Source organism: Crocodylus siamensis, chromosome 5 (genome assembly GCF_052110815.1).
Source record: "Crocodylus siamensis isolate JL-2025a chromosome 5, ASM5211081v1, whole genome shotgun sequence".
Taxonomy (NCBI): Eukaryota; Metazoa; Chordata; order Crocodylia; family Crocodylidae; genus Crocodylus; species Crocodylus siamensis.
In genome coordinates, this window is record NC_143399.1 from 34982666 (window position 1) to 35010070 (window position 27405).

General features: G+C 39.8%; 1 protein-coding gene across 11 annotated transcripts in view; it reads left to right on the plus strand.

Moving 5' to 3' along the window:
• Window positions 1–27107, plus strand: part of PTBP2 (polypyrimidine tract binding protein 2) — a 100820-nt gene extending 73713 nt beyond the window's left edge. For 8 of the 11 annotated variants that reach the window (XM_090049896.1, XM_090049895.1, XM_090049893.1 and 5 more), the window contains 7 exons: window positions 2377–2572; window positions 22328–22482; window positions 23937–23970; window positions 24418–24510; window positions 25080–25296; window positions 25403–25480; window positions 25631–27107. In XM_090049896.1, coding sequence (XP_089906022.1) covers window positions 2377–2572; window positions 22328–22482; window positions 23937–23970; window positions 24418–24510; window positions 25080–25296; window positions 25403–25480; window positions 25631–25763 — 906 coding nt within the window. In that variant the 3' untranslated portion in view covers window positions 25764–27107. The remainder of the gene's footprint in view (window positions 1–2376; window positions 2573–22327; window positions 22483–23936; window positions 23971–24417; window positions 24511–25079; window positions 25297–25402; window positions 25481–25630) is intronic. The other 3 variants (XM_090049899.1, XM_090049888.1, XM_090049889.1) reach the window with 3 other exon arrangements.
• Window positions 27108–27405: the final 298 nt, after the last annotated feature.

Sequence of the window (27405 nt, forward strand, 5' to 3'; positions counted from 1 at the left end):
TTCCATGAATTTCATCAAAATTAAGTGCAATAAAAATGTAATGTTTTCAAAGACACAAGCAACTATTAGTTATCCTGAATCATCTGACAGTTTTTGATGCACTATCTGTATATGTGACATTCACATTTGTAAGTAAAGGTACTTTATTTTTTAATAAAACGTCAAGCATATTCAATATTGTTAATATAAGCAGAAATTACATTTCTGATATTCTGTTCCCTTACCCCCACAAAATAATACTTTAAACTCGGGGTGCACCAATACATCTGTTTCATCTCAGATCAGTACCAATATGAGGAAAATTGAGAGTATTGGCAGTCAGTTTTTTTTTGTCTGATGTGGCCAATAATGTGGTTGGTAAATACTGCATGCATGCACGCAGCCAGGAGCACAGCTTGGCAATGTGAAGAGCAGCTGGCTCTGGCTGGTAAGTGTGGGGGAAGGGGCGAGGGTAGGGGTGTGGCAGGGGCAGATCGAGCCCCTGCGGTGAGGGAGGGAATGGAAGTAGGGCGGGGCAGTCGCTACCCAGCTCTAGGGCTGGGCATGGGACAGAATTGCGGCTCATCCGGCGGGGGAGGGGCTGGGGGAGGGGTGTTTCCCACCCTTCACACATCCTGGGAGGACACAGGGTGTATGCTGCTGGATATGTGCGTGGGGTGGGGCAGGCTGCCGCTGTGGGCTAGGGCTGGGACTGTGCCAGGTTCTTGCCGGTGGGGGCTGAACTAGGCTATTTCGGGTGGCAGCCCTGGGAAGGGGAGGGGGGCTAGGGGACAGCTGCAGACACCCCAGAATTTGCTGTGGACCTCCCCAACTCCTCCCAGCGCCACCACTGCCTGCCCTGAGAGCACCCCAGCCCCTGCGAGGAAGAACCCAGTGCAACCTTGGCCCCAGCCTGCAGTAGCAGCCTGCCTCATCCCACATGCATAGCCAGGGGTGCATGCATCGGTGGGAGCCTCCCCTCCCCCCCCCCCCCCGTGCTCCCCACATAAGCTGTTGCTCCATCCTGTGCCCCACTCCACCCCTCCCCAGCTGGGCAGCACCTGCCCCTGCCTCAACCCGAGCCCCTCTCCCTCCTTCACTGCGGCAGCCTCGATCTGCACCCCCCCCATGCTCCTTCCCCACCCCCTCCCAACAGACTTGCCAGCAGGATGCTGCTCTCCAAGCTACAGGGCTTCATATCAGTTTGGTATCGGCTGATATGGCTTCTTATAGATCAGCTATCGGTATCAGCCCCAGAAATTTCTATTGGTGCATCCCTACTTTAAACAATTAAAGATCTCCACATATGATTGTTCATTTAGCTGTTGAAGCTCTACATTTGATCGTCTTGTTACTGCAAAGAACAGCAAAATAACGTTTTGTAGTGTCAGGGCCATAGATGGATTTGTTTTTAAATTGGCATAACCTTAGTTTATGTGATATCTTACAAACCTCCAAAAATGCCTGATTATCCAAGGTTCTTAACAGCTTCTAATTTTTTTTAGTAGCCCTGTGATTTTTAAGTTTGACTAGTGTTCATTCAAAAGTACCTAGAATATTAATTGTGGAAAATATACAAATTCACAAGAAATGGTCACTAAAATGAACATACCAACTGTTTTTCTTTTAACCATCTATGTGGGTCATCTTTCAAGGTTGAACAAAAATCATGGTAGTAAAATAATGTCCTTTTGCTGATTTGCTTTTAAGAAGTTGTGGTACAGCTACTCCTCCCTTAACATCATAGTTACGTTCTTGAAAAATATGACTTTAAGCGAAACAGTGTTAACAAAGCTGATCCAATTGCATCATAGTAGTTACCTACTAGCAGGCAGCAACCAAACAATGTTATAACCGAATATTGTGCAACTTTAAACCAATTTGTTCTCTAATAGATCAGCGACATAATAAAACAGCATTAACCAGGACGACCTTAAGTGAGGAGTACCTGTATTTTAGGAATATATTTTGCTTATTATTTTAATGTCTTCTGTTTGCATGTGTCACTTATTTTAATGTCTTTCTAAAAGTACACTGCATTGTGATTTTAACTTTTAACATTGTTTTTTGTGTTCAAGCTGAAATAATACCAAGTAATCTTTAATGAATCTGACAAGCTAGCTCTCAAGTATCACTACATTAATATGTCTGTTGGTGGCAGTCTCTAGGGATTTGGGTATATAAACTTTTTCTGAGTAATAGAAATTTAAATATAAAGCTTCCTGTAATTACTTTTGCATTTTCCTCTCCCTCTTCTTTTTGGTTTTAAACTAACAAGTGGATACGTGTGCTAATTTTTACCAAATTTCAAAATTTGTGCGACTATATTAAAAATATATATCATAATTTTTTTCTCTTTTTTTTTTCTCTCTCTCTCTCTCTCTCTCTCTCTTTCAGGCATTAGATGGCCAAAATATTTATAATGCCTGCTGTACTCTACGGATTGATTTTTCCAAACTGGTGAATTTAAATGTAAAGTACAACAATGATAAAAGTAGGGACTATACTCGACCCGATCTTCCGTCTGGTGATGGGCAGCCAGCGTTGGACCCAGCTATTGCTGCAGCATTTGCCAAAGAGACCTCACTTTTAGGTATGAGTTTTAATCTTCAGCCCCCCACCCTTGATTCCAGTTCACCTAATGCAAACAGTTAAAAGTACTTGATAACTACAATGATCAATATTATGGTAGAGCCTGAGATCCTCCATTAGAGGTTTTCACTGGTGTTCACAAAAACAGGTTCTGTCCCTCATCACTTACTCTTTCAATAGATGTGACAGATAGTAATGGGACAGATGTTGGGTAGATGTAAAATATCCAACAGTTGTCTGTGTACATTTTTAATTTCCTGTAATCATCCAGTTAGGAGGCTTGCATGAGTTTATGGGAACAGAATTGGAGTCCTTATCTCTATTGTTATCTGGTCATAAAAATACTTCCTGGTTTTCATAGTTTTCAATGTCAGATTTTCTTCACAGATTATTCGTTTGAGATCAGAGGTATAATTTCTGTAAAGATGCAGTGAAAAAATACATCTTTAAACTTCTGTGTTTCTGTAAGGATCATTTTGTTTTTTCCCTTGTATACATTGGAACTCTTAACATCCAGTGCTCTGGTATGTGAGCTTAGGAGCTGACAAGGTATTAGAAACCATCAGAAGAAGCAACTGAGATGCCCGGAGCAGTGTATAGATATTGCTACACTGTCAGATAAGTACACTGTCATAACCTCTTACAGTCTTGGGTTACTGACAGAGACAATTCATTCAGTACACTGTACTTATGATTTGAGAGAATTATTGAATATTCTATCTTTACATTCTTTTTAAATTTATCAACACTGAACTTCACTGACTGCATTACATTTTTTCATAGTTGTGTTGTTTTGAAGGATGTCTTGAGTGTTGTGTGGTTTTGGCTTGTTTTGATCAACAGAGTTCAGATTTGGTCTAGATAATTTCACAAGACCCAGTGAATCATGGTACATTCCTTATTTTGCCTTCTTGTTGCCTGCTTTCTTTATAACGGGGGGGTGGCAGTATATGGGTCATGTGGGCCAGATCCATCCCATCCCATGGAGCCATTCGGTCTGGCTCATGGATGTGGGGCGTTGGCAGTATTCAGTGGCAGGGGCTTCTCTCATGCTATGGTGAGGAGATGCGGCAGTGGCTAGGTCTGACCTGAGCTCTGTCATCCTGACTTTTAGTTGGAAAGGTTGCTGACCAGAGCTCTAGAAAGAGCATATGAAGAAAGAGTTGCCGTTCATGAAAAGTGCTTTATCAGTTAGTGAATAGGTTGTTTGCCTGTTTGGGGTTTTTTGTGGTGTTTCCCTTGTAGTGGTTAGTTATAGGCATGGTCTGGTAACTGATTGGAGTTGTAAGTGGAAGCTGTTTTTTATCTTTTGTCAGAAGGTGTATTTACATGGCACGTGATACAGAGACACTGAGCTAGCTTTCACCTGGAAGCCAGTGGTAATGGGGATCGTGGACAGGGTGGCTGATGGGTAATTAAGGTGGAGAGCAAGCAACCAAGTGAGTGTCAGCTTGTCTCCACATGATGGAATTTTATTTTTTCAAGTTCCTTTTCAAATAAAAACATAAGTAATTGCATATGAACCTCCCCCCCATACAAAAAAACCATTGTTAATATCACAAAATCACATTTTCAGAAGTTGAGACATCAACAGGGTTTTTCTCGATGCACATAAAGTGGCTTAATTAAAGAATGCATTGTAATACACTTCTTCATGACTAGGGATATACTCAATTTTACAATTTCACAATTTTCACAGAAACCACCAAAAAAAGGTGGCTTCCACAATCACTGCAAAAACTCACTCCCCACAATTTTGCATGGAATCAGCAAGAAAAAAAAATACTAGAAATAAAATGTTGGCTCTCCAGTCAGTGGGAGCCAGCCAACAGCCGCTGGGCCAGGCCTTGCAACTTGCAGAGTGGTGGAAGGGGGAAGCCGCCAGAGGAACAGCCAGGATGGTTGCAACAATCAATGGTGAGGAGCGGGGCTACGTAAAGGGCAGCCCTCTCTGCCGATCAGAGGCAAGGGGTGGGGGAGCTTCTGGGGGCCCTTAGCCAAGCAGGGGGGAGGAGGGGAATTACTATGAAAATGGTGCCAGGCACTATAAGCATCCTGCAGTTCTTCTTTCACTTCCACATGCTTTAAGTATATCCCTGTTCATGACACAATTGCACATTATTTTTTCCATTGGACCTCTGCCTCCTTAAGAGCACAGGATGGACCTACTCTAGTGTTAAATCAAGGTTATGCAGTAAAAGCTGTTCTCGTAGAATTCCTGTTTCATTTGTTATTGAAGTTGGGTATTTAGTGGATGAGGCACAGGAATGCAGGAAGGAAAAGAATTTGGCTAAGGCAATTGAATGCTGTTCAATTCCCATCGGTGTTTCAGAGTTCCAATGTGATGCAGTTTGTAGTATTTAAATACTTAACTTGAGACTTGTTGTCCAGTTTATAGAAGTCCTGATCATTTGCAGTGCCATTGAAGTCTAAAGGAGTTGTGCTTGGCCTGTACATACTGCTAGAAAATGCTGGGGTCCCTGAAAAATTAAATTCTTACGTCTAAAATTGGCATCCAAATTTGTGTATACTTTAATTTCCAATATGTAAAATTGAATTTATAAAACCTCTCAGTTGAAAGCGAATGGGGAAAATAAGTCAGATGGTGAAGAACATGAATGAGGTAGTGGTAAGTACCTTAAAGAAGTCCTTCAGGAAATTAATAATTTTGTTGTAAGACCAAGATTTGCAATGTGCTCACACATGGAGCAAAAGAGGAAAAAATATTGCAAGTATTTATTAATGTATGTCCCATCCATTCCATGCATTGAACGAAGAAGGGATCCTGTAGAAAACTAGTAGGTGCTAAACTGCTAAAGGCTGTGTCATCATTTGACCACCTGCATTCTCGCGTTTCCTAACTTTGGAGAATTTTAGTGGGTAAAGTAATGTTAAAGGCTGAAAAGTGTGTGTGGGGGGATATGTATGTAATTGTTTTGACTGTCAGTTTTGTTGTCCATTCACCCAGCATAAATAGAAACCCACAGTGAGGAAAATTTGATGATACCAGTGCATTGCTTTTGGTATGTACTAATTGTGGGTATTAGAATCATGGTAGATTTGGCAAAAGCACCTAAGTGCTGTTGGATCCTAAAGCACGTGGAAAGTCACTGAAGTTAGGCTCCTCAGTCACCTAACTGCTTTTGACATTTTTTTCTACAGTGATTAAACTGTAGCACTCTTATGAATTATTACTTCTAGAACAACAGCTATCTTGTCTTAACATTAGCTGGGCTTTATGTTCAGCACAGCAGTGTGTGAAGTTTTAAAGAAGGCGGCAGTTTGCCAGTTGAACTTTGTATTAACATGGACTGTTTTTAGCTTTTTGTATTGCATAAAGCACTTGTTCCAAGTGCTTGAAAACTCTGCTTGGATTACAATTGGAAAGCTTTACCAAAGTTGAAATGGCCTAACACCATCGATTTTATGTAGCTTTCCTCCTCCTATTTTTACTTTTTTAAGGAGGGTGTGGGAGCTTACTGCATTAGGATACTAGGATATACTTTTACATATGAATTGAATGTTAACTAGCCCACTGTCAATCTGAATTTGTGGGCAGACCTCTTCAGGGCATGGCGTTCCAGAGCAGAAAACTGAATTGGCATGATGTTGGTCATTTTCATAGAGGTTATTCAGAATTCTCAGAGCACCAATGAAGTGACGAATCATGTCATATCTGTTTCTGGGTGATGAATTTTAGTCTTTAAATGTCTGACGGTTTTCAGACCTTGCTAATTGACCATAACTTCTGCTAAGAGAGAAATCATGTTACACAGGATAAAGATTGCTATTTAATGATAAAACAATTTTAAACAAGTCCCATTTTTTTCCAATCTGCTTGAATAGGGAAAAGGTTACCAAGCATGAGTGATCTGTATATTTACCTTACCGTCCAAATCCAAGAAAATGAGGGTGGGAAAGATAATCTATTCCACGGTGGCAAACTCATCTGGCCCAAGGCCAGATAAAGGGTACAGAGCTGGCTTGCTATGCACAGGGCTGGTCCAGGTATTCATGGTGCATATGCCAAACTGATCCTGTGCACTGGATCCAGCATGCACAGCTGGTCTGTGGCCTGATTTGGACCAGCTCTGGATCTATGATCAAGGTTCCCTCTAAGGTGTGCACGTGCGTGACGACAAACAACTAAAAGTGCATCAGGGCTGGGGAGTTGAGCACTTCCCCAGAGCCCGCGCCAGCCACTCATCCCAACCTCCATCGTTGCCTTGCCTCACCTTGGGGAGGAGCCGCTGCCTGTCCCAAGTGAGGCTTTGTCGGCTCCAGGACACTGCTCCACTCCCCATCATTGCCTCTGGAGGGTGTGTCCCACATGGCCTCCACCAGCTCTGGGGTAGTGCTTCACTCCCTGGCCCTGATGTGGGGGAGCGGAGCACTTCCCCAGAGCTGGCGGAGCCTACGGTAGGCTCTGGCTCCGGTCTCTGGCTCCCAGCTCCAGACCCCGGCTCCCAGCTCTAGCCTCCGGTCCAGCCCTCAGCCCTCAGCCACCTTCATAAGTGTCTCGCGCTGGACCAAGGCAGCGCTCCTTAGAGGGAACATTGTCAATGAGGAACCTGTCCCAGACCTGTCCCCATGTGTTGTTGTGGAGCTCGCACTATATATGCTCTGCACACAGGCATGCGGGCCCAGGGGCAGTGCATGCTGTATGCACTGGACTGGTCTGTGACCCATAGGCAGTGCTGTAGACCAGGTGATAGACCTCTGTGGGCAGTGTCTTTGAGACCCCTGATTGACTCTGTTCCCCTCCCTCAAGGTATCATCAGCATAAACCATTCCTGGCAGATCTTTATCTTAAAAATCCACTCTTAAAAAACCTTAATGAGGAAGAGCCCACAAACTCTAGATAATATCCATCCCACTGCTGAAATATTTCTACAGTGAAAAAGTTTTACCACTAATTTTAACTTAAATCTCCTTAGCGATCAAAGCGTATTAATTCACACCCTATCCCGAATGGATGCAAAGAGTAGTTTATAGCTTTTTTTTTCTCAGCAACCTTTTATAAATTTGAAGATTGTTATATGTTCCCTCAAGATTAAACAAGTCTTTTAAGATTCTTTCAGTCATTTCTTCCAAGTCATTTTCTAAGCTGTTCAACATTTCTTTTGCTTTCCTGTGGACTCTCAAAGTGGTTCCATCTTTCTTGAAATGCAGTCCCCAAAACTGAGGATTATAAAATACACTTTTTCATGAATTGTGATTTGACATGACATCTTATTTCACCTAGAATGTTACCATATCTACTAGAACAGAAGATGACCCCCCAATAACTGGAATCTTTATATGGAATCTTTAAAATTGTATTATACTTGTCTATAATAGAGTCTAATTATTGCGGGTTTGCCTTGAATTTGTTCCTCTCCCACTACTACAAGAGGGAAAATAAATCTAGGGTGTCAGGTAGTCTCTTTTCTCTCTGCTTCTCCCCAACATTTTCCCCTAGGAGCATCTTCCCCCTGTCCTTACTGTCAGACTTTGCTCTCTTGAGTACAGATAAGTGAAGAGCAAATTTGAAAAGAAATTAACCTTGAAATTAAACGTGGCTGTAGCAGTCTGCAAATAGTACCCATACACTTAGTTCATTCAGAATTGATGCATGCTATCTTTTTTGAAATTGCTGCAAGTTTTAGCACAGGTACTCCATAAACAGGCTTTTGAGCAGAACTTTGGCACCTCCTTATGTGTAGTACAAAGTGAAAGTCCTGTGATTTACCATATAGTTCATTGGGCTCACCCTTGCCAGAGCCAACAACATTTCAAGCCATGGTGACCCCATATCTTAGCACTGCTCAGTCTGTGTGTGTATTTGGTATATACCTTTCCCTCCCCACAAACAATCCATGTCCTAATTAGCATCCACTCAGTGACTAAAACCAGGTGCTCTTGTCACAAGTCCTGGGATGCTCCAAAAATGTATATACAAATGAGGTTCTCAGCAACCTGGTCCAGTTTTCACCTCATGGTGGCTGGGGCCACACTAGTCATATATGCTAGGCCAACAGAGGGGTTCTGGATGAACTGTTTAGGGACCCTGTTTCATGGTTGTTATGGTTGGCGAAGAAACAAATAGCTGAAAGTTGGAAAGAAAGACATAGCTTAGTTTTGGGAGTGAAGAAGAAATAAAAATGTATGCAATGTAGTGACTCACCATGACTTGAAAAATTCACCAGTGAGGAGGAATGCACTCAACAGGCATTACTATATATCTTATTCATATAGGCTGCACTAACTTATCCTTGTGGTACGTTCCCAGTAACATCTTGGCCTTTTTGGCATCAAGGGGAAAGTGTCACAGCTAGCTGTAGCCCTCCTGGTACCAGCCTGGTACTGCAGTACATTCAGGCCCTGATGCCAGTTCCCTGCGGAGGAGACACCCACCTGTTGTTTTTTTAAATTTTGTATTGTTTGGGGATTTTTAAGAGCCAAACAAAAAAGGGTTACCATCACCATGTTTTCCCCATATGGACATATTTAATAGTCATGCTCAGTGATGGCTGCATTTAATCATAGTTGGTCTTCATTGCTAAGCACATTCTGCTTTTGGCAGCAGTGTAATGACAGACACTATAGATTTCATAGACATCAGGGCTGGAAGGGACCTCGGGAGATCATCGAGTCCAGCCCCCTGTCCAAAGGGCAGGAAGTCAGCTGGGGTCATAGGATCCCAGCAAGATAAGCAGCCAATTTACTCTTGAAGGTGTTCAATGTAGGTGCTTGAACCACCTCTGCTGGCAGACTGTTCCAGACCTTGGGGGCTCGGACAGTAAAGAAATTCTTCCTTATGTCCAGCCCAAATGAGGTTTCCCTCATTAAATAATAAGACTTTCCTGTGGCATTTGGGGTGGGGGGGTCACCTTGTCTTGTTGTTAATATGGTAATTTAATACAGTAGAGCTTTGCCAGGGTTCAGTTGCTGAGTATGTCACTAGTTGGTATGTAGGGGAGCCTAGTATGTCTTTTTTCTTTTTGTGCCTGTGTTTCCCCATGTGTTAATTTTGAATAATGGAGGAGTCACAGATAAAAAGCTTAAAAGTTGCATACGTGTTTTGTTGTTGTTCATGCGTGTAGTTGCCAAAATTAAAAAAAAAAAAAGATTTGCAGAACATGGGAGAAAAATTGTCCCCACTGTGGGAGCTTAGCATATTAATAGACATGCAAGATGAGTGCCTCAAAAGGAGCTGGTAGGATAGAGGAGACAACGTAGTAAAATAGCCATGAGCCTTACTTGATGGACAAGTATAATTTGCTAATGACCAGTATTTTTTTTGTACAAATATTAAAAATGAGGGTGTAGTGAGATGGGGAGGGTGACAAAAAAAATGACAAGATGGGTGTGTCAGTATGATGCTAGTGGTCTTCCCTTTGCTTTTTGCCCCTTTTGTAATTAATTTTTCCTTTCCCATTTCTTTATCATTTTTTATTTCCACAGTGCTCGTACTGGTAGAGACCTCTGGTTCTTTTGTTTCTATCAAATTGAGCTATAATCAAGAAATTACTTGTGTTGGGTATGGGGGACATTTATCATATGCCCTATTTGTGAATTATAAAGTGAGGGAAGACAGCAAGTTCACTGGCTAAGTTTGCAGACAACAACAAGTTATCTATGGGGCAGTGTGGTCACGCCAGAAGATAGGTTGCAGATACAGGCAGACCTGGACAGGGTAAAGAGTTGGGCAGACGGGAACCAGAAGAAGTTTAATACTTCCAAGTGTAAGGTGCTCCATCTGGGGGCAAAACAACATTCAACATACATACAGGCTCAGTGGTGACAGCTTGACTTGCACCAGGGTCGAAAGGGATCTAGGGGTAATGATTGACCATAGCATGAATATGAGTTGTCAGTGTGATGTGGTAACCAGCAGGGCACATAATATGCTGACATGCATCAACTGATGCATCTCATGTAAAACTAAGGAAGTGATGCTCCCACTGTACTCAGTAGTAAAACACTGGAACAGGTTGCCAAGATAGGTAGTGGAATCTTCATCCTTGGAGGTTTTCAAGACCCAACTTGACAGAGCTCTGGCTGGGATGATCCAGCTGGGGATGGTCCTGCTTTGAGCAGGGGCTTGGTCTAGATGACCTCCTGATGTTCCTTCCAACCCTCATTTTCTGTGATTCTATGATCTGGATCACACCAGTAATACTGAGCAGCTGCTTGCAGCTGTATACAGTTGATCCTGGATTCTTAACAGGGTTAAGTTTCTAACCCCCATGAAAACAAATGAGTGTTTGTGAACAAAAAATGGTTTGTTTGTATCTTCTACAAACACCTGCATGGGACTGCAGAGGTGTACCAGCTGTTTGCTAAGGCTTTAATTTCAGAGGGTACCACCTTTGCTGTCAGCTGCCTGGAACTATGACTGGACTTCAGCGGATTGGAGAAGCAGGCAGTATCTTTTGAAGTAAAAGCTCCAACAAGTAGCTGAGTTGCTGCTGCTTAACTTTGCAACCCTCTGTGACCGAAGCAGGTTGTGAACAAACCCCATACCAAAAATGTGTTCTACTACATATTTCTGGTTGGTGCCTTATTTTTCCACCATCCTTTTCCACATTTAATGTATACAAAGCTTCTTTTTCATTTTGTAGGGGATTTCCCCCCTCCCCTTTTTTTAAGCAAATTTTAAGTTCCATCACAATGGAATACTTTTTATGAATGTTTTATATTGTATAGGAACACATATAGTATAACACAGTTTAAATTGTCACTCGGAGGAGGATTGGTAAAGTCCTATCCATGACTAACTCCTTACCGGTAGTTTGCCATTTTCAACCTTTCGTGGGGTTTATTTTACAAACCACACCAAGACACAGTAAAAAATAAATTTTGACCTTTCCAATGAGGAAAAGATGTATATTTCACATGCAAATTGTATGGACTGTCTTGCTATGCAAGAATTACATGATTATGCAAATAAATGCTTATGTATACATTTTACAAAAAAAAAAATTCAAACTGCTCACTATGAAAGAGTTGCATAATTATGATGGAGTAAACAGTGAAAAAAATGTTTTGCATGTTTACACGTACTCTGTCAGAATGGAAGACAATTCTGCAAAATGGAATGGTTGATCAACTAGGTCAGTGGTACTTGTAGTGTATCCCAAGTGCAGGCTGGAGCCCATGGAGCCAAACCATTAAGTCGATGGGGCTTCCTACGGTTCTGAAAATTTCATACTGGGGGAGCAGCAGCAGTTTATTTCTACTTGCTGTGGCTCTAGGAGTCCATGGCAGCTATGGCCAGCAGGGCTGAAAAGCCCCACATTCTGCAGCAGGCCATGCCCAACTTTTAGTAGCCACAGGGACTGGATAGATAGGTTCCATGGACTAAGTTGGACACCCCTGTTTTTAAGCCAATTAAGTGTGAAGCACAAATTTCATTATGAGTTTTGTTATATGAGTGTACACTTCTAAATGACTAACTCCACTAACATGACTAATTAGCCAGCATTATCTTTCATGCAAGTCAGCGGGATTCTGCTAGTCATTAAGTGCACTGACTAATGAAACCATAGAAACAAGGTATCTCAGTGACTGACTAACCAGATTTCACTATCCAGTTAAAAAATTATAATGACATGCAGTGCCCAAATATCTTTTGGGAAAAAGATATGGCTAACTGCGCTGTATTTCTGTAATCCAAAAAAATTAAAATGTATTATCTGTAAACCTTGGAAGCTTAAGTATTGCTAGTGGCAAAATTCATCTGTGATATTGACTGTGTTGGTGAGTTTGTTTGTTTGTTGTTTTTTGAAAGAACCTAAATAGCTTAAGGCAGATATTCAAATTGTAAATACTGTTGACAGAATATTAATGAATGGCCAAAATCTGTATTACAAGTCAATTTTGTTTTGATTAAAAAAAAATGTTAGTAGTTAAATCAGAATAACTGACTAAATATCTACAGGACAGGGATCACACTTTCTATCAATATGCTTTTTATCTAAACCTTCTAGGAGGCCAGGACTGTTTGTGCTATGTAATAAATTAGAACTCTCACATGCAAAAAGATCATTCTAGCCCAGGCAAACAGTCGTTCATTAATACATTACACCATAAAGGAACTAGATGATCAGAAATCCTTGAGTTTGTAAAGTAGACATCTTTATAATGAACTTTTCATCTTTTGAAAGGTGGAATATTCACTAATGGACAGAACTGATTAATTTCACATTAATTTTTAAAAGCTATAGTTGATTCTTTGGACTAGAATGCTTTTTTTTACATGATGTGCAAAAATGTATAGAGGATTTTTCCTTATGCAAAGAAAGAGTACTGGTTGTGGTAGTAAATGAACTATACAAAATATTAGAGTACTATATATCTTACAATAAAATTATGTTAAACTGGAGATAAGAGTTAATATATTTTGAATAATTTAAAGGTTAGAATTATTAAACGGATATTTGTTATTATTCCCAAGCTATACTGCAAACCCAGAAAATTTAGTTAAGATTTACAAAGAAATACAAACAGAACCACTACAAAGGTACCCAAGTGTGATTCTGCCATGCAGCTTTAGAAGGCTTGGCAGAATTTGATTTTTAATTTTTTTTAAAAATTTTGACAGCTAAAAGCAATGCTTATTTTTTAGCGTTTATTTTTGATTTTTAGCTAGAAATTTTCAGGATTGTGCAAAATTAGTGATGTTTTCCAACTTTTATCAACTTAACGCATACATGCACGTGCAGCGGCTGCTGCAAAAGCTAGGAGCCATTCCTGTAAGGCTGTACCAGGAGTGGGGGTTAGAAGGGCAGGGCTGGTCATGCCTGTGAACCTAGTGCTGTCAACCCGTCACTCTGCCCAGGTCCCAGCTTGGGTAGGGGCCAAAGTCCTGCAGAGCCAGGCCTGGCCCCTACAGGAGTTTGACCCTTGCTCAGCTTTGTGGTAGTTTGGCCCCTGCCTTGAAATGATTACGCAGGGGCCAAACTCCTTTGGAGCCTGGCCTGGCCCATGTGTAATTGGGGCAGGGGCTAAACTCCCACAGAGGCTGGGCCAAGCTCTGCTAGAGTTTGGCCCCTACTGTAGCTGAGACCTGGGCAGAGTAAGCAGCCGGCAGCACCAGGCTCCCCACTGCTACCATCCCTGCCCCTCTAGCGCCCTCTCGTAGCATTGCCCTACTGGCATGGCCCCCAGCTCCTACAGCGGCTGGTGTGTGTGTGTGTGTGTGTGTGTGTGTGTGTGTGTGTGTGTGCATGGTAGTGCCCCCAACCCCAGTTTTTCTTACCTCCCCAGTTTTTCTTACCTCCATCCTGTTTTTTAGTTGGTTTTTTTTATATCTTCTTTATGTTAATGTAATCTCCAAGGCAGAGATGGAACTGGGACTAGCTTCCTGGATCAAGGACAACAAGAAGTCCTTTTTTAAATACTTAGGGGGCAAAAAGAAGGTTCCGGGTAATGTGAGGCCCCTGCAGGACTCGCTAGGAAATTTGGTCATCACACCAGACGACAAAGCCAAAATATTTAACGATTTCTTTGCCTCCATTTTCCTAAGCAGGGACTAGAACAGCCACCCCCCCTCTGGGCCCCCGTTAGATCCCAGGGGAAGCGCACCTAGGCCAAGGGTTAGGGAGGAACTAGTTAGGGAACTTCTGGAAGGACTGGATGTATTCAAATCAGCTGGTCCGGACGATCTCCACCCTACAGTACTGAGGAAATTGGCTGAGGTCATTGCGGGACCCCTGGCATGGCTTTACCAGCACTTGTGGTGCTCTGGTGTGGTGCCAGAGGACTGGAAGAGGGTCAGTGTGGTTCCCATCTTCAAAAAGGGGAGGAAGGAGGACCCCGGAAACGATAGACCAGTTAGTCTTGCCTCGACCCTGGGCAAGCTTTTTGAGAGAATTATTCTGGCGCATATCCATGAGGGGCCAGCAGGGGAGAGATTATGCTTAGGGGCAACCAACAAGGGTTCATTAGCGGCAGGTCCTGTCAGACCAACCTGGTGGCCTTCTGTGACCAGATCACCAAATCGTTAGATGCAGGGGTAGCAGTGGACATAGTCTTCCTGGACTTTCAGAAGGCCTTCGGCACTGTCTTTCACCCCATTCTCATTAAGAAACTGGGGGACTGTGGTGTCGACACCCACACTGTCATTTGGGTCCCTAACTGGCTGGAGGGCCGCACCCAGAGAGCGGTGGTGGATGGGTCATTTTCGACTTGGAGGGATGTGGGCAGTGGAGTTCCACAGGGCTCAGTCCTCGGGCCAGCACTGTTCAACATCTTCATCAGTGATTTGGACGAGGGGGTAAAAAGCACCCTGTTCAAATTTGCTGATGACACTAAGATGTGGGGGGTTGTGGGCACACTAGAAGGGGGGAATAGGCTGCAATCGGACCTAGACAGGTTACAGGTTGGGCGGATGAGAATGGGATGGGATTCAACACCGAGAAGTGCAGAGTGATACACCTGGGGAGGAAGAACTAGCACCATACCTACGGGTTGGGGAACTCCCTTCTTGTCAGTACAGAGGCAGAAAAGGATCTTGGGGTCATCATTGACTTCCAGATGAACATGGGCCGGCAGTGTGGGGAGGCAGTCACGAAGGCCAACCGTACCTTGTCGTGCATCCACAGATGCATCTCAAGCAGGTCCAAGGAGGTGATCCTCCCCCTCTATGCAGCACTGGTGGGGCCACAGCTGGAGTACTGCATCCAGTTCTGGGCGCTGCACTTCAAGAGGGATGTCGACAGCATGGAGAGGGTCCAGAGGAGGGCCACTCGCATGATTAAGGGGCAGCAGGGCAGGCCCTATGAGGAGAGGCTACGGGACCAGAACCTGTTCAGCCTCCACAAGAGAAGGCTGGGGGGGGATCTAGTGGCCTGTTATAAACTAGTCAGAGGGGACCAGCAGGCATTGGGGGAGTCACTGTTCCCCCGAGCACTGCCAGGAGTGACCAGGAATAACAGTCACAAGCCGGCAGAGGGTAGATATCAGGAGGCGCTACTTCACGGTCAGGGCAGCTAGGATCTGGAACCAACTTCCACGAGAAGTGGTGCTGACTCCTACCCTGAGGGTGTTTAAGAGGAGGCTGTATGTACACCTTGCTGGGGTCGTTTGACCCCAGTTCTCTTTCCTGCCATGGCAGGGGGTCAGACTTGATCTGCTCAGGTCCCTTCCAACCCTAGAAACTATGAAACTATAAATTTTAATGATTACCAACAGAAATATTTTTTCATCAGTCTGTGAGTGTCAGGTGAAATGGATGTCTATCAATAAAAATCAAATCCTGCCAAACCTAAGTATTAGTATGCATTAGGGCAAAACATTGTTTTTAGTCCTAGGTTAAATTGACTTTTAGCGATGTTCCATTTCTTTCTTTTCCCATTAGTGTTACTGTGGAGTACAGTTAAGGTGGTTAGGATATTTTCCGAATTTCTTGGGTCCCAAATGCAGTGTTTTGGGAATAATCACACTAACTTAATACTAACTGTTAGGTCACAAATATTGTGTTCTCATGTTTACAACAGTTCTTTTTAAACTTCCTTTTTATTTAAATATTATGGTATTCTTGTTTGGAGTTCATAAATGAACATCCAAGAGAGTGATATTTTATCATATACGTGGTTGTAGAGTACAGCCTTGATATAATTTAAATTTTTCTGTGTCTTGAAACTTCTATTTCCTTTCCTTGCTCATAGACCACTCTCTCCATTCACTATTATCACTTGTTTCTGCGAGCATACAGTCCCTGGGTTCCACTTCCTAACCTCCCAGTTGTGTAAAACTGGTACTGAAGGTAACTAATTAAAATAATTTTATAGCATTTTTATTTATTCTTTATTCCTGTTCAAGAAGAAATTTTAAGCTATGAACAACGGCAAAAATAACTTTCTTCAGCTCCACAAAGAAGTGGAACTTCCCAGAGTGTAGGTTGGCTTCATTTCCATTGTTCCCAGTAGGAATATAAATACTGATTAAATAAATATTCATTTAACCTTTTGTAACTGCAACAAGTCCTTGGGCCCACACTGTTCAACATTTTCATCAATGACTTGGACGAGCAGGTAAAAAGCACCCTATTCAAATTTGCTGATGACACTAAGCAATTAATCAGATGGGTACAGGTATAGGGATGGGAATAGCTCCCACCCATGGCTCTGTGAAGTCACCAACATCTGTCTGCATACCTGACCCAGCCAGATTTTAACCAATGATAGTAGGTTTGATAGAGGCAAATCCAGCCTATTGCCTTCTGTTACTGTTCCTCTACATAACCAAATTTATCTTCTTTCTTATTTCTAAATGTTTAAAGAATATCCATAGATGAATGTTGCTCAGTAGTAGAAAAAATAAGATGTGTTAATGGTTGAAGCTAAATCATTAATAGTGACAAAACTCCAATCTTTTAGGGAAACCAATTAAAAGATATAAAAAGCATATTCTTTCTAAATTTTGTATATCATATGGATTCCTTCACCAGTCCTGCTTCTCTTGAGTTGTAATTCCATTTTATTTCCCAGAAACTTTGATCAATTGTGACTGAGAGAATTATTCAGTAGAGGCTATGATGTGCTATGTATATCCCTGGAGACGCATGCTTCAGTTATCTCCCCCGAGGGGTTCTAAACTTTTATAATATAAAGCTTGCTTGTCATCTCCTTGAAGTTGTTTGCATGAGGACACAAGATTTTAGGAATATGGATTTTTAAAAAGGATATAACCTTTAGAGAACTACTACTGAAGGTTTTGGTACTACATTCATGTGTATTGGATTCTTTTTTATCATATGGATTTATAAGAAAATTGTAACAATTCAATCACATTAACATTTGGACTACGGTATATTGTGAATGGAAATTCTGGGTACTGTGTCCCATGTTTAAGGACTTAATCTTTTGTGGTAACCATACAAAAGTATATATTTTCTAAGAAAGTAGATATTAATTCGGAAGTGGTGAGACCATTTGTGCATGATAACCTTTATTGTGCTTCAAACTTACATCCTTGAACAAAGTATGCTGCTTTGGGCAGGCTGTTTACTAAACCAGATGTAGTATAACCGTGTCCACATGTCATGTCAGACCAGTTAATTAGAACTGTTGAGTGATGGTGTGAGTCTTCTGCTTCTATGGTAATTAGTCTGCCTACGGCACTGCAAAGATGCAGCTATTCTGCTTCTGGTTTAGGAAGCAGCCCACCCTGAGCAGTGAACACCCCTAGAGCTCAAGTTTACCTTGCAGATATGACTGTAAATGAAGATTGGAACAATGCTAGTTATGAATTTTCCTGTTTATTTTTCCATTGACAGTATTGGTATCTTTCCTAACAATTATCTCAACAGCAAATTGACACTGCCACAAAGGAATTTGACATAAACTGATAGGTATGGAATTACAGGAGATGAACTCTTAGGCAAGACCCTGTCTATGTGCTGATATTTTTAGTTTTGTTATCAAAAAAAGGGAAATGTAAATACAAAATAAATTGTACATCTGTGTATGGGAGTACGTTTTGGGGAGGTTATTAAAGGCTTCAGGAGGATGAGTTAAATGGCTGCTTTGCACAAATAGCAAGACATAAAGTGAGTTATACAGGTCATCCCAACTGAATGCCTGTAAATCTTTCATCATGAACACTGTCATGGCTCTGTATATAGGAGAGAATATGGAAATGTCATTTTAAGACTCTTGGTTTTTTTCATCCCTTCATTACCATGTGCCCAACTGTACAAAGATGTGGGCCATAAAAGCCTCTTGAAAAGTTTTTAGGTCCATTTTTCATGCCTAGAAATGTCAGTGTTTTAGGGCTTGTTAAGGACTGGGGGAACTGGTAGGTCTTATTGAGAAGCTAGTATTCTCTGCTTCTCAGTGGTATAAAAGCTGTTTCTGACTTGCTGTACCTCAGGAACAACTTTAGGGCGTTTATATATAAATAGTACCACTAGTTCAGTTTTCAAGTGTCAAGTTTCTGCTTTTTCACATGGAAAATGTGCTGGAAGCAAAGTGTTTTTCATGTGACTTTGCCTCTTGCAGCTTTACATTTATGCAGGTATGGTAATCCAACCTTCTGCGTAAGTGACCTATGTTCTTCTGAACTTAGTGAAAGTAGATCAGGAAAAAGAATATGTTTAACACAGAAAATGCATAAACAGATATTTTTTTAATGAAACTGATTCCAAAATATGATTCTGAGGGAAAGATGTATGCATTTGTTTCCTTCGTAGTTCATTTTGTAAGTATATGCTATGCTGTAAGTAAGATCTACTACTTTTATAGTCACCAAGGAATATGAATTCATCTTTTGTGTAAGATGCAACATTTTTATACAAATACTAGAAATTAGGGAGGAGGAAGGGATGAGCAGGTAATTTAAAAAAACATGAATATCTGAATCCCCAAATCATTCCTCCCCAAATGAACCTGCCTTCAAATCTTGTGTCCAAAGAACTTTAGTCATTAAATAGTTGGACACTAGAATACACACTTAAATTTTACAATACAATATGTGTGCTCTCCTAATATCTCTGTGCATCTAGAACACTTTGCCAATGATTAAGTAGGGGATTAGAGATGGAATGTCCCAGAGGAGACTGGAATAATGTAAAAATGTGTGCAACTTGTAGGAAAGAGCAAATTAGAGGCATTTCTTTCCTGTAAAATATGTAAATAAACTATTAAAATATGAACACAGTTCAAAGCTTCTCCTTGATGAATTCAGCTTATGCAACTATCGCTAGACCCAGATGGTAAAGGAATTACTTATTTTTCATTAATGAAGGATCTCTCTAGAAATCTCACTTACTGCATAAAAACATCTTTCAAATTGTTCTTTTCATAATGAAGTAACAAATTGCTTTAATTTAAAAAAGACTTTCTGAAATAAAATTTTAGTTTAAAACAAACATTTCATGAAATACTTCTTTAAAATGCAGGGGGGGGGAGGGGTTGAAAATGGGAAACACTTTTCTGAAGAGCCAAAAAGTAACATTATGGTGTTCTCTGTGGGCACTGGCAGACACTTGATTTAATGACACAATGGGATCTGACCCCTTATTCCAACAATTGTTTGTCCAGCCATATAACACAGGCATGGCAGGGCACATGACTTCGGGGATTAGGAATCTGGTCCTAATTGCACACTCCTGGGTACCTAGCATGAGATCTGAATGCTAAGTTTTCCATGGTGTTCTTTTCAACTTGCTAGCATGTTTGGAGCCTTGGGACTGCAGTAAATTGAAAGCTGTGCGTAGTGCAGCCTTGCATGGAGCTACCCTGTGTATGAGTTTGCAGGTGCCAGGTGTGGGGGGTCAATTGGCTTTTCCCACTGGTCCAGTTAAAAGCTGTGCACCTGGTAGCCCTGTATACAGGGCTGTACGTGTTTTTTAAAAAGCCTATGGCATTGAGAACCCAGCACCCAAGGAAGCTATCACCCATCTCAGGTTCTTGATGCCCTGGGACTTTTACAAACTGCAAGCAGCCCAGTTGCACCCACCACCCTTTGGAAATGCATGTCATGTGTTACAAACCAGCCATAAGGATGTCCATTTGGCATTTTAATGTGCCATAAATCACTTGAACGTGTGGCATGTTGCACACTATCATGTGATTGGTCCACTAATCACATGTACATGTGACATCTGCCAGGGGCCTCTATATGACCAGTCAGAACAAATTCGCTTAGGTTTTCAAGTGAAGAGGTGTTTTTTTCTGACTGACTTGAAAGTAAAGTTGCATTTGTTTTTGTTTTTAGGTTTCATCTTTTTGTTAAGTTTGAGATCATATCCAAACCTTAAGTGTAATTATAAGTTTTCATTTGCACCTGTCCCACTAACTGGTTTGGCTTGGGCTGTCCTTTTCTTATATGCTTTTCTTATGCTTCATATCTGCATTTTATTTTATCCTGTGACCTTACAGAAGAACATGGTTAATTTGTATGAAATCTTAAAGTCATTGACTAAATGCATCTGTAGTCTCATACAATTTGAAACATTCAGAACAAGATTGAAAAGTGTTGTACGCCACTTTCATGTTAAACTTACTTGTCTTAATGGATATGCATGTAGAAAAATAAACTGCAATCAGATCAGCATTGGAAATTAAGTAGATCTTGAGAAATATGGGAACTGCCACAACAGACTACCACCAATCCACCTAATTCAGTATCCTTTCTCTGACAGCAGCCAGTACTACATGTTTCAGTGGAAGATGTAGAAAACCCTCATAGTGAGCAGTTGTACTATAATGTGCCTATGGGGGAAGCCACATTCTCTCTAACCCCCAGGTACTTTGTGACTGGTGTATGTCCTGAAGCATGACTTTTAATATAGCTAGATGTTATTATCTGTAAAATAGATATATAATCCTTCATTCAAACCCACTAATGTTTGGTGTTGGGTAGAGGAGTTGGTTTTTGGTTTTGACTGTTACCCTTCTACTTTTGCCACATTCATAAGTCACTTGTACCCTGTGCAACAAAAAGGAGCATCTGCTTAAAAATTGTTGCTTTTAAGTTTAGTATATGTCCACTTTTTTCTTGTGTTATGAAAGGGACTAAATAACCCAGTGGACTTCTCAGTATTTATTATTTTGTTATACCTCTGTTCTGACCATCACACACTAATATTGATAATGTAAAGCTTTTCTGTTTTAAATTCTTTCACATCTTTATTTTTAATAATTCTTCTCTGAATATTTTCTGTTTCTTTCCATCACGTTTTTTAAAGTTACACTGGTCCAAAGTTAAGTCAGGGTAATCTCGTATTTAGGCACCAGAAGCTGCGTGTTCTATGCCAGCATTGTGATATCTGACTGTCTTAGTATTCTAATAGAAAATAAAGGTGTAGTATCATAAATCATTGGAAAAATGTGTATTGTAAGTTTGTGTGTGTGTGTATTAAGTATGATTTGTGTTCAACAAACCATATTTATGTATTCTTTAGAAAAAACCTAGCTGTTTTACCTGTAAGAGGTGTAGTGCAGGCATATCAAGGGACACACTTTCACATAATTGTGAGAGAGGTTTTATTCTTGACGCTAGGATGATCACTTTGTACCCACAGAGTTTTGCTGCACAAACTCAATTACTACTGCTGCTTCTCATCAGCACCTTTAACCCCTTTTGGAGGCAGGGAAGGTAATATGCACCTTCAGGTTTACCTAATGGCACCATGGTTCCTGGAGGAGCCAGGTTGCTGAAGGAGCCACTGAGGAGCTTTATTGTAGTTACTTCCCTGTACTAAATGGTTTTGCATTTTCATGGTTGGAAATGGTCTCCCCCACCAACCCACAGAATTAAAGCTGTGTGGGATTTGTAGGCTGACTAGATTGACCTCTTCTGCAAGACTGAAAGTTAGCCTAAGGCATTAGTTTGAAATGAGGAGAGTAACTAATACCCAAAGAGTAATATAAAAGAAATGCAGTGGTGAAGATAACTTGCATTAATATTTAGTTTAACTGACTGGACTGGCTTCCTTCAGGTCATTTTGATAAACTTGACATTGCAGATGGTATTTAAGAGAATAATGAGAGCAATATTTGTAGTTCACAACAACCTTTGATTGAAAACAAAATCCTTTTCAGATGCATGACAAGAAATCAAACTTGTTTTGAATCAAGAAAAAGATTGAGAAATCAGATTGGTCTCCTGGTATTTGTTGTTCATCTGGTTCACTAAGCATGGGCAGATATGAACAGTGGAATGAACTGTTTTGTACAGTGTCATTTTCATGGCATTATACTTCTGATTTAGATATTAAACGACTTGTGTGTGTTTCGTAAAATATGCTTTATTTTAAAATTAGGGCTTCCTGTTGCAGCTGTTCCAGGAGCTCTGAGTCCCTTGGCTATTCCGAATGCTGCTGCTGCAGCAGCTGCTGCTGCTGCTGGCCGTGTGGGCATGCCTGGAGTCTCAGCTGGTGGCAATACAGTCCTCCTGGTTAGCAATTTAAATGAAGAGGTCAGTGAAACAATTAACTGTGTTTTTCTTCAGCCATACTCCATTTGTGGATTTATTTTTTACATTTTTTTTGCACTTGCCTCTTTTTACATGTTTGTGTTAAGCTCAGCGTATTTGTGTTTCTGTTTTCATGTGCTGCTCTAAATGAATTTTAAATGAATAAACCTTTTTTTTCTATTATAGTTAAATACTTCTGTTTTTCTAGGTAGCTATGTACTTAAAGTATCCTTTGATATTTAGCTACCTATTTTTCTAAGAAAAATATGGTAAATATTGCATGTTTGGCTTTTAAATTTAAATTTTAAACATTTTTTTTAAAGTGGCAATTATTTTTCAATTTTTAGATTATACTTTGTGTACGTAGAAATTTTGTTTGGCCTTTTAAAATTATTTGTTGCTTCATTTCATGCTTACATGTCACAGCATTTTAAAAATCTTAATTTATGTGAACTACTCTAACACATTTTTCTTTGAAGGTTCTGCCAAAGATCTTGATGAGGCACTCTTCCAGTCTCTCAGTAATTTTTTCTTTGCAGTTATTCATTTGTCTTCAAAACACATTTTTCACCTTAACTGTATCTTTCTTGCTAACTCTGAATTCTAAGGGGTTTGTTTATTTTTACATTTTTTACTGTCCTGTACATTTATTTTGATTGCTGTGAAAGCTGGTATGAAATGTGGGAAGTTTGTATCAGTTGGTCGAGCTGGAATATCTGTTTCATTTTTAACTGGCCTCTGTTAATGAATCATTAAGCTTATTTTATCATCTGGCACTATTTTGTCATCCACAGTTTTGCATGTTAAAATGTTTGAACCAGAGTGCCTTTTTGAAAGATTTTTGCCTGCATTTCATAACCAGCCATGCTTATGCAGTTAAAGTTCGAAGTTTAAAATTTCTATTGCATGCTTTTTTCATGTTGAGATGAAATGCTGTAATTTACTCTTTTTGATATGAATGTACTTTACCCATATTTGTCTTGGGTGACTACATTTTACTCAGTTTTTCTTGTACAGTACATAAACCAACCATTTTCTGACCAAATTCCTGCATTTCCTATGTACTGACCTATATTTTATTTTTTTTTGTTCCCCAATTCCTTATATTTTTCTTCTGCATTGCTGTTTCCCCTCCCCATTTCATACTTTTCCCTTTGTGTTCACCTTCCCTTTCCTTGTCTTTTTTTTCCCCCCATATTCCCGTGCCCTTCCCTGTCTTTATTTTCCTTGTCCTTGTCTCCATTCCCTGTCTACATGCCCTATGTTCATGCTTCTGTGCTTGAACAAAATGTTCCTCGGACCAACTTGCCCCAATTAACCGCCTTGAACCATGATCCATGACCACCTCACCATTCTGCGGGAACCACCCTTCGTTATGGATGATCTGTTCATCTCCGCTCTTCCTCGACTCTTCTCTCTTCTTGTCTTACGCTGCTTGCTCTTCTCTCCTTCTAAAGATGGTTACGCCCCAAAGTCTGTTTACCCTCTTCGGTATGTTATTGTTAGCACTATACTTTATTATTGATTTGATTTTTTGTTTTGTTTTGTTTTGTTTTTTGTTTTTGTTTTTTTTGTTTCACCTTAATTCTTATTTGTAGCTAGCACTTTGGCTTAAAGTTGAATAGTAAATCTTTTGCTGTTTTTCTTTTGCTATTTAAAAACTCTCCATAGACACAAGATTTTCTTTTAATGCATGCTAATATATTTTGCATGGTCTTTAATTTAATATCATTCACATAGCTTTGAGGGTTATATCAAAAATATTCTTTTCAAAATTCACTATTCAAATCCTTGATCTTCTTTATTCATTTGTGTGGATGTTGAGAGTGGTTGAGTAATCTTGTTGTCTGAGTGTTTCATTGATATGTCAGAATGTTATTTAGTTAAGTGAACTTTTAAAATTAACTTTTCTTTTGGATTACCTCTGACTCTGAAAAGGTGTATATGGGGATGTGCAGCGTGTGAAGATTTTATACAATAAGAAAGACAGTGCTCTTATACAGATGGCTGATGGAAACCAGTCACAGCTGGGTAAGACGGGATTTTTGTCTGTGCTCCATTTAGATTCGTAAAATTAAGTATTTGAAATCATTCTGTGTAAATTCAGATGATCAGAGACTGTCTACGAGAGATGAAAATGTATTATGTCAACTTGCTTTGTATTTTAAAAATGTGTATGTGCTGTTTTATGGGAAATGAATAACAGTATTGCTGGAAGTTCAGTTTTTAAAAAAACAGACATTGATCTAAGTACTGCAGGCACCATTCTTCTTTCCGACCTGTGTTACTGCTCTAGCCTTACCTGTTTTATAGCATGTGCCAAAAAAAAAATAAATGTCCTAGTAGGTTGGTTGTGATGCTTTCTTTTGCCTGAAAAATATATTTGGAATATTCAATTATTAGAATCAAGTTGAGCTGTTTTCTTTGGCTTGCCTTAATGAATATATTGCTAAATATTCTATTGCTGTTTTGAAAAAAATTTAAGAACTAGTTGTGGAATACATGTAGTGTCATCTGGAATTGGCAATTTAACAATATGCCATCTTCATGGAGCTTTGAAATGTAACCCTGAACTGAAAAAATAAAATTGTGTTTTTCAGCCATGAGCCATCTTAATGGACAAAAAATGTACGGAAAGATTATTCGAGTTACGCTTTCCAAGCATCAGACAGTACAGCTACCTCGAGAGGGACTTGATGACCAAGGGCTAACTAAGGATTTTGGTAATTCACCTCTGCATCGCTTTAAGAAACCTGGCTCCAAAAATTTTCAAAATATATTCCCTCCATCCGCAACTCTTCACCTGTCTAATATTCCGTAAGTGTTGGCTGAAAATAAACCACTAAGATTCATATAAATCATAAAATGCCAGGTTCATTAATAATCCTCTCTTTGTGTATATATATGTTCTTTCTTTCTGTAGACCATCAGTAGCAGAAGATGACCTGCGTACGCTGTTTGCTAACACTGGGGGCACTGTGAAAGCATTTAAATTTTTTCAGTAAGCAATATTTCTTTGAAACATTACATTATTGTTTTAACAAAAAGCTGCATACATTAAATGTAATAAAGAAACTATTGTAGAGAGGGAGAAAAGGTTTGTCCCTTGGCTAGGATTGGTTAAGTTCCTAACGTTGTTGTTTTGTTTCAGAAGAGATCACAAGATGGCGCTTCTTCAAATGTCTACAGTGGAAGAAGCTATTCAGGCTTTGATTGACCTACACAATTACAATCTTGGAGAAAATCACCATTTGAGAGTTTCTTTCTCCAAATCAACTATTTAAAATGGGAGAAAAAGAATGAAGGGTGTATTGCATTGTTCAGTGTCGTCACCTATTGACTGTTCAGGAAAGTGGGGACCAGAGTTTGACTTCTGTTTTTCATGCTGTATATCATTCCTTGGTTGTTTCTTAAAAACATTCACAAAAAGAAAAAAAAAGCAGTGCTAATAACTGCTAGTTTTTCATCTGTTGTTTAGATAAACCATCATTTTGTTTAAAAAGGTTTCAAGTTAATCCCACAGTTTTTCAACTTAGTTGACATACGTGCCTTAAAAAGGAATGCTAGTGTTGCTAGAGTTGCATATACTAGTAAAGTGAATTTGGTTGTCTGGGGCACATTGTTACATGATGATTTAAAATATGTTTAGGCAGGGGTGTGTAAAAAGGTTAAGCTTTATTTCTCCTGCTTGGAACTTTTATTCCTTATTGGCTTTTCACTTTTTTTAATCTGATAAAATGCATTACTTTGGAAAAAGTAAAACAGCATTTTTGATTTCTGCTACTCTTTCTTTTCTTTTTTCTTTAAAAAATGGCCTTGTATATTTCATGGTTCTGGTCTAGATTCAGTTATGAATGTAGGCATTAGTTAAAAACATCAAGGTACAGAATATTAGTTTCTTAAACGACAAAAGGTGATTTCTGTGACTTTCAGCCCTATGTGGAAAGCATTGTGGAATCTTAACCTTTTTGTACACACTCTTGTGGGATGTATCATATAAATGTCAGCACTAAGTAATGTCTTGTTTGTGGCTGAATATTTTTCGTAGATGTTTTTGAAGTTGACATGACTTATGTGCATTTAAATATATATTGCCATCTTTAGTTTGTAATTACGATTTGGAATCTGGTTGTGGATTTCTGAGCATGTACAGACTGGTCTAGGTAGTTCAGGAACTGGTGCATGTATTTTTCAAAGATGAGGAACGTGTACTGCGAACATTTGCAGGAAGATAACTTTTGTGGCAGTTTTCTAAAACTGACAACCAGGTGGGACCAAAGTTTATGTGCCTTTAGTCTTAATTTACCTTGCATTGTAATATTCAGTTTTAATAAATCTCTTCAAAATATTTTGTATTTAGAAATTGATCTGACTTTACTATAAACATGGCTCAGAATCTACAGATCAAATTAATTTGAGAACAGTTCCTCTGTCAATCTGAACTGTTACCTTGATTCTGTTTAAATGACCAATACTTTTTGAAATTGATGTACTTAGTTTCAAGATTCATAGATTCTGTTATCTATGTAGAAGAAATGGTCATGTATATTTTCTATTAGTTGAGTTTTTACATCTTTAGAAATGTAAAATTCAGTATAGTTTGAAAGCGGCACAATTAAAAATTAATTTTCTAACAAAGTTGGGAGGTTTGACGGTCGTTTAATTTCACTTTATGTGTACTCTGCTTACCTCTGTAGCATGCTCAATAAACACTTCTGTAGCTCTGTATTCACCTTTTCTGTCTTTCTCTGCTGCCTTTTCTCTCTTCTCTTCTTTGTTTTCCACTCCTACTGTGCTTCTGAATTCATGTTTATTCTTTGCCAGGGTGGGAAAAGAATAATAATAATAATAATAATAATTAATTATAATTATTATTTTACAATTGTATGGCTTTATACCATAAGTAAATCTGATGCTGTGAAAATA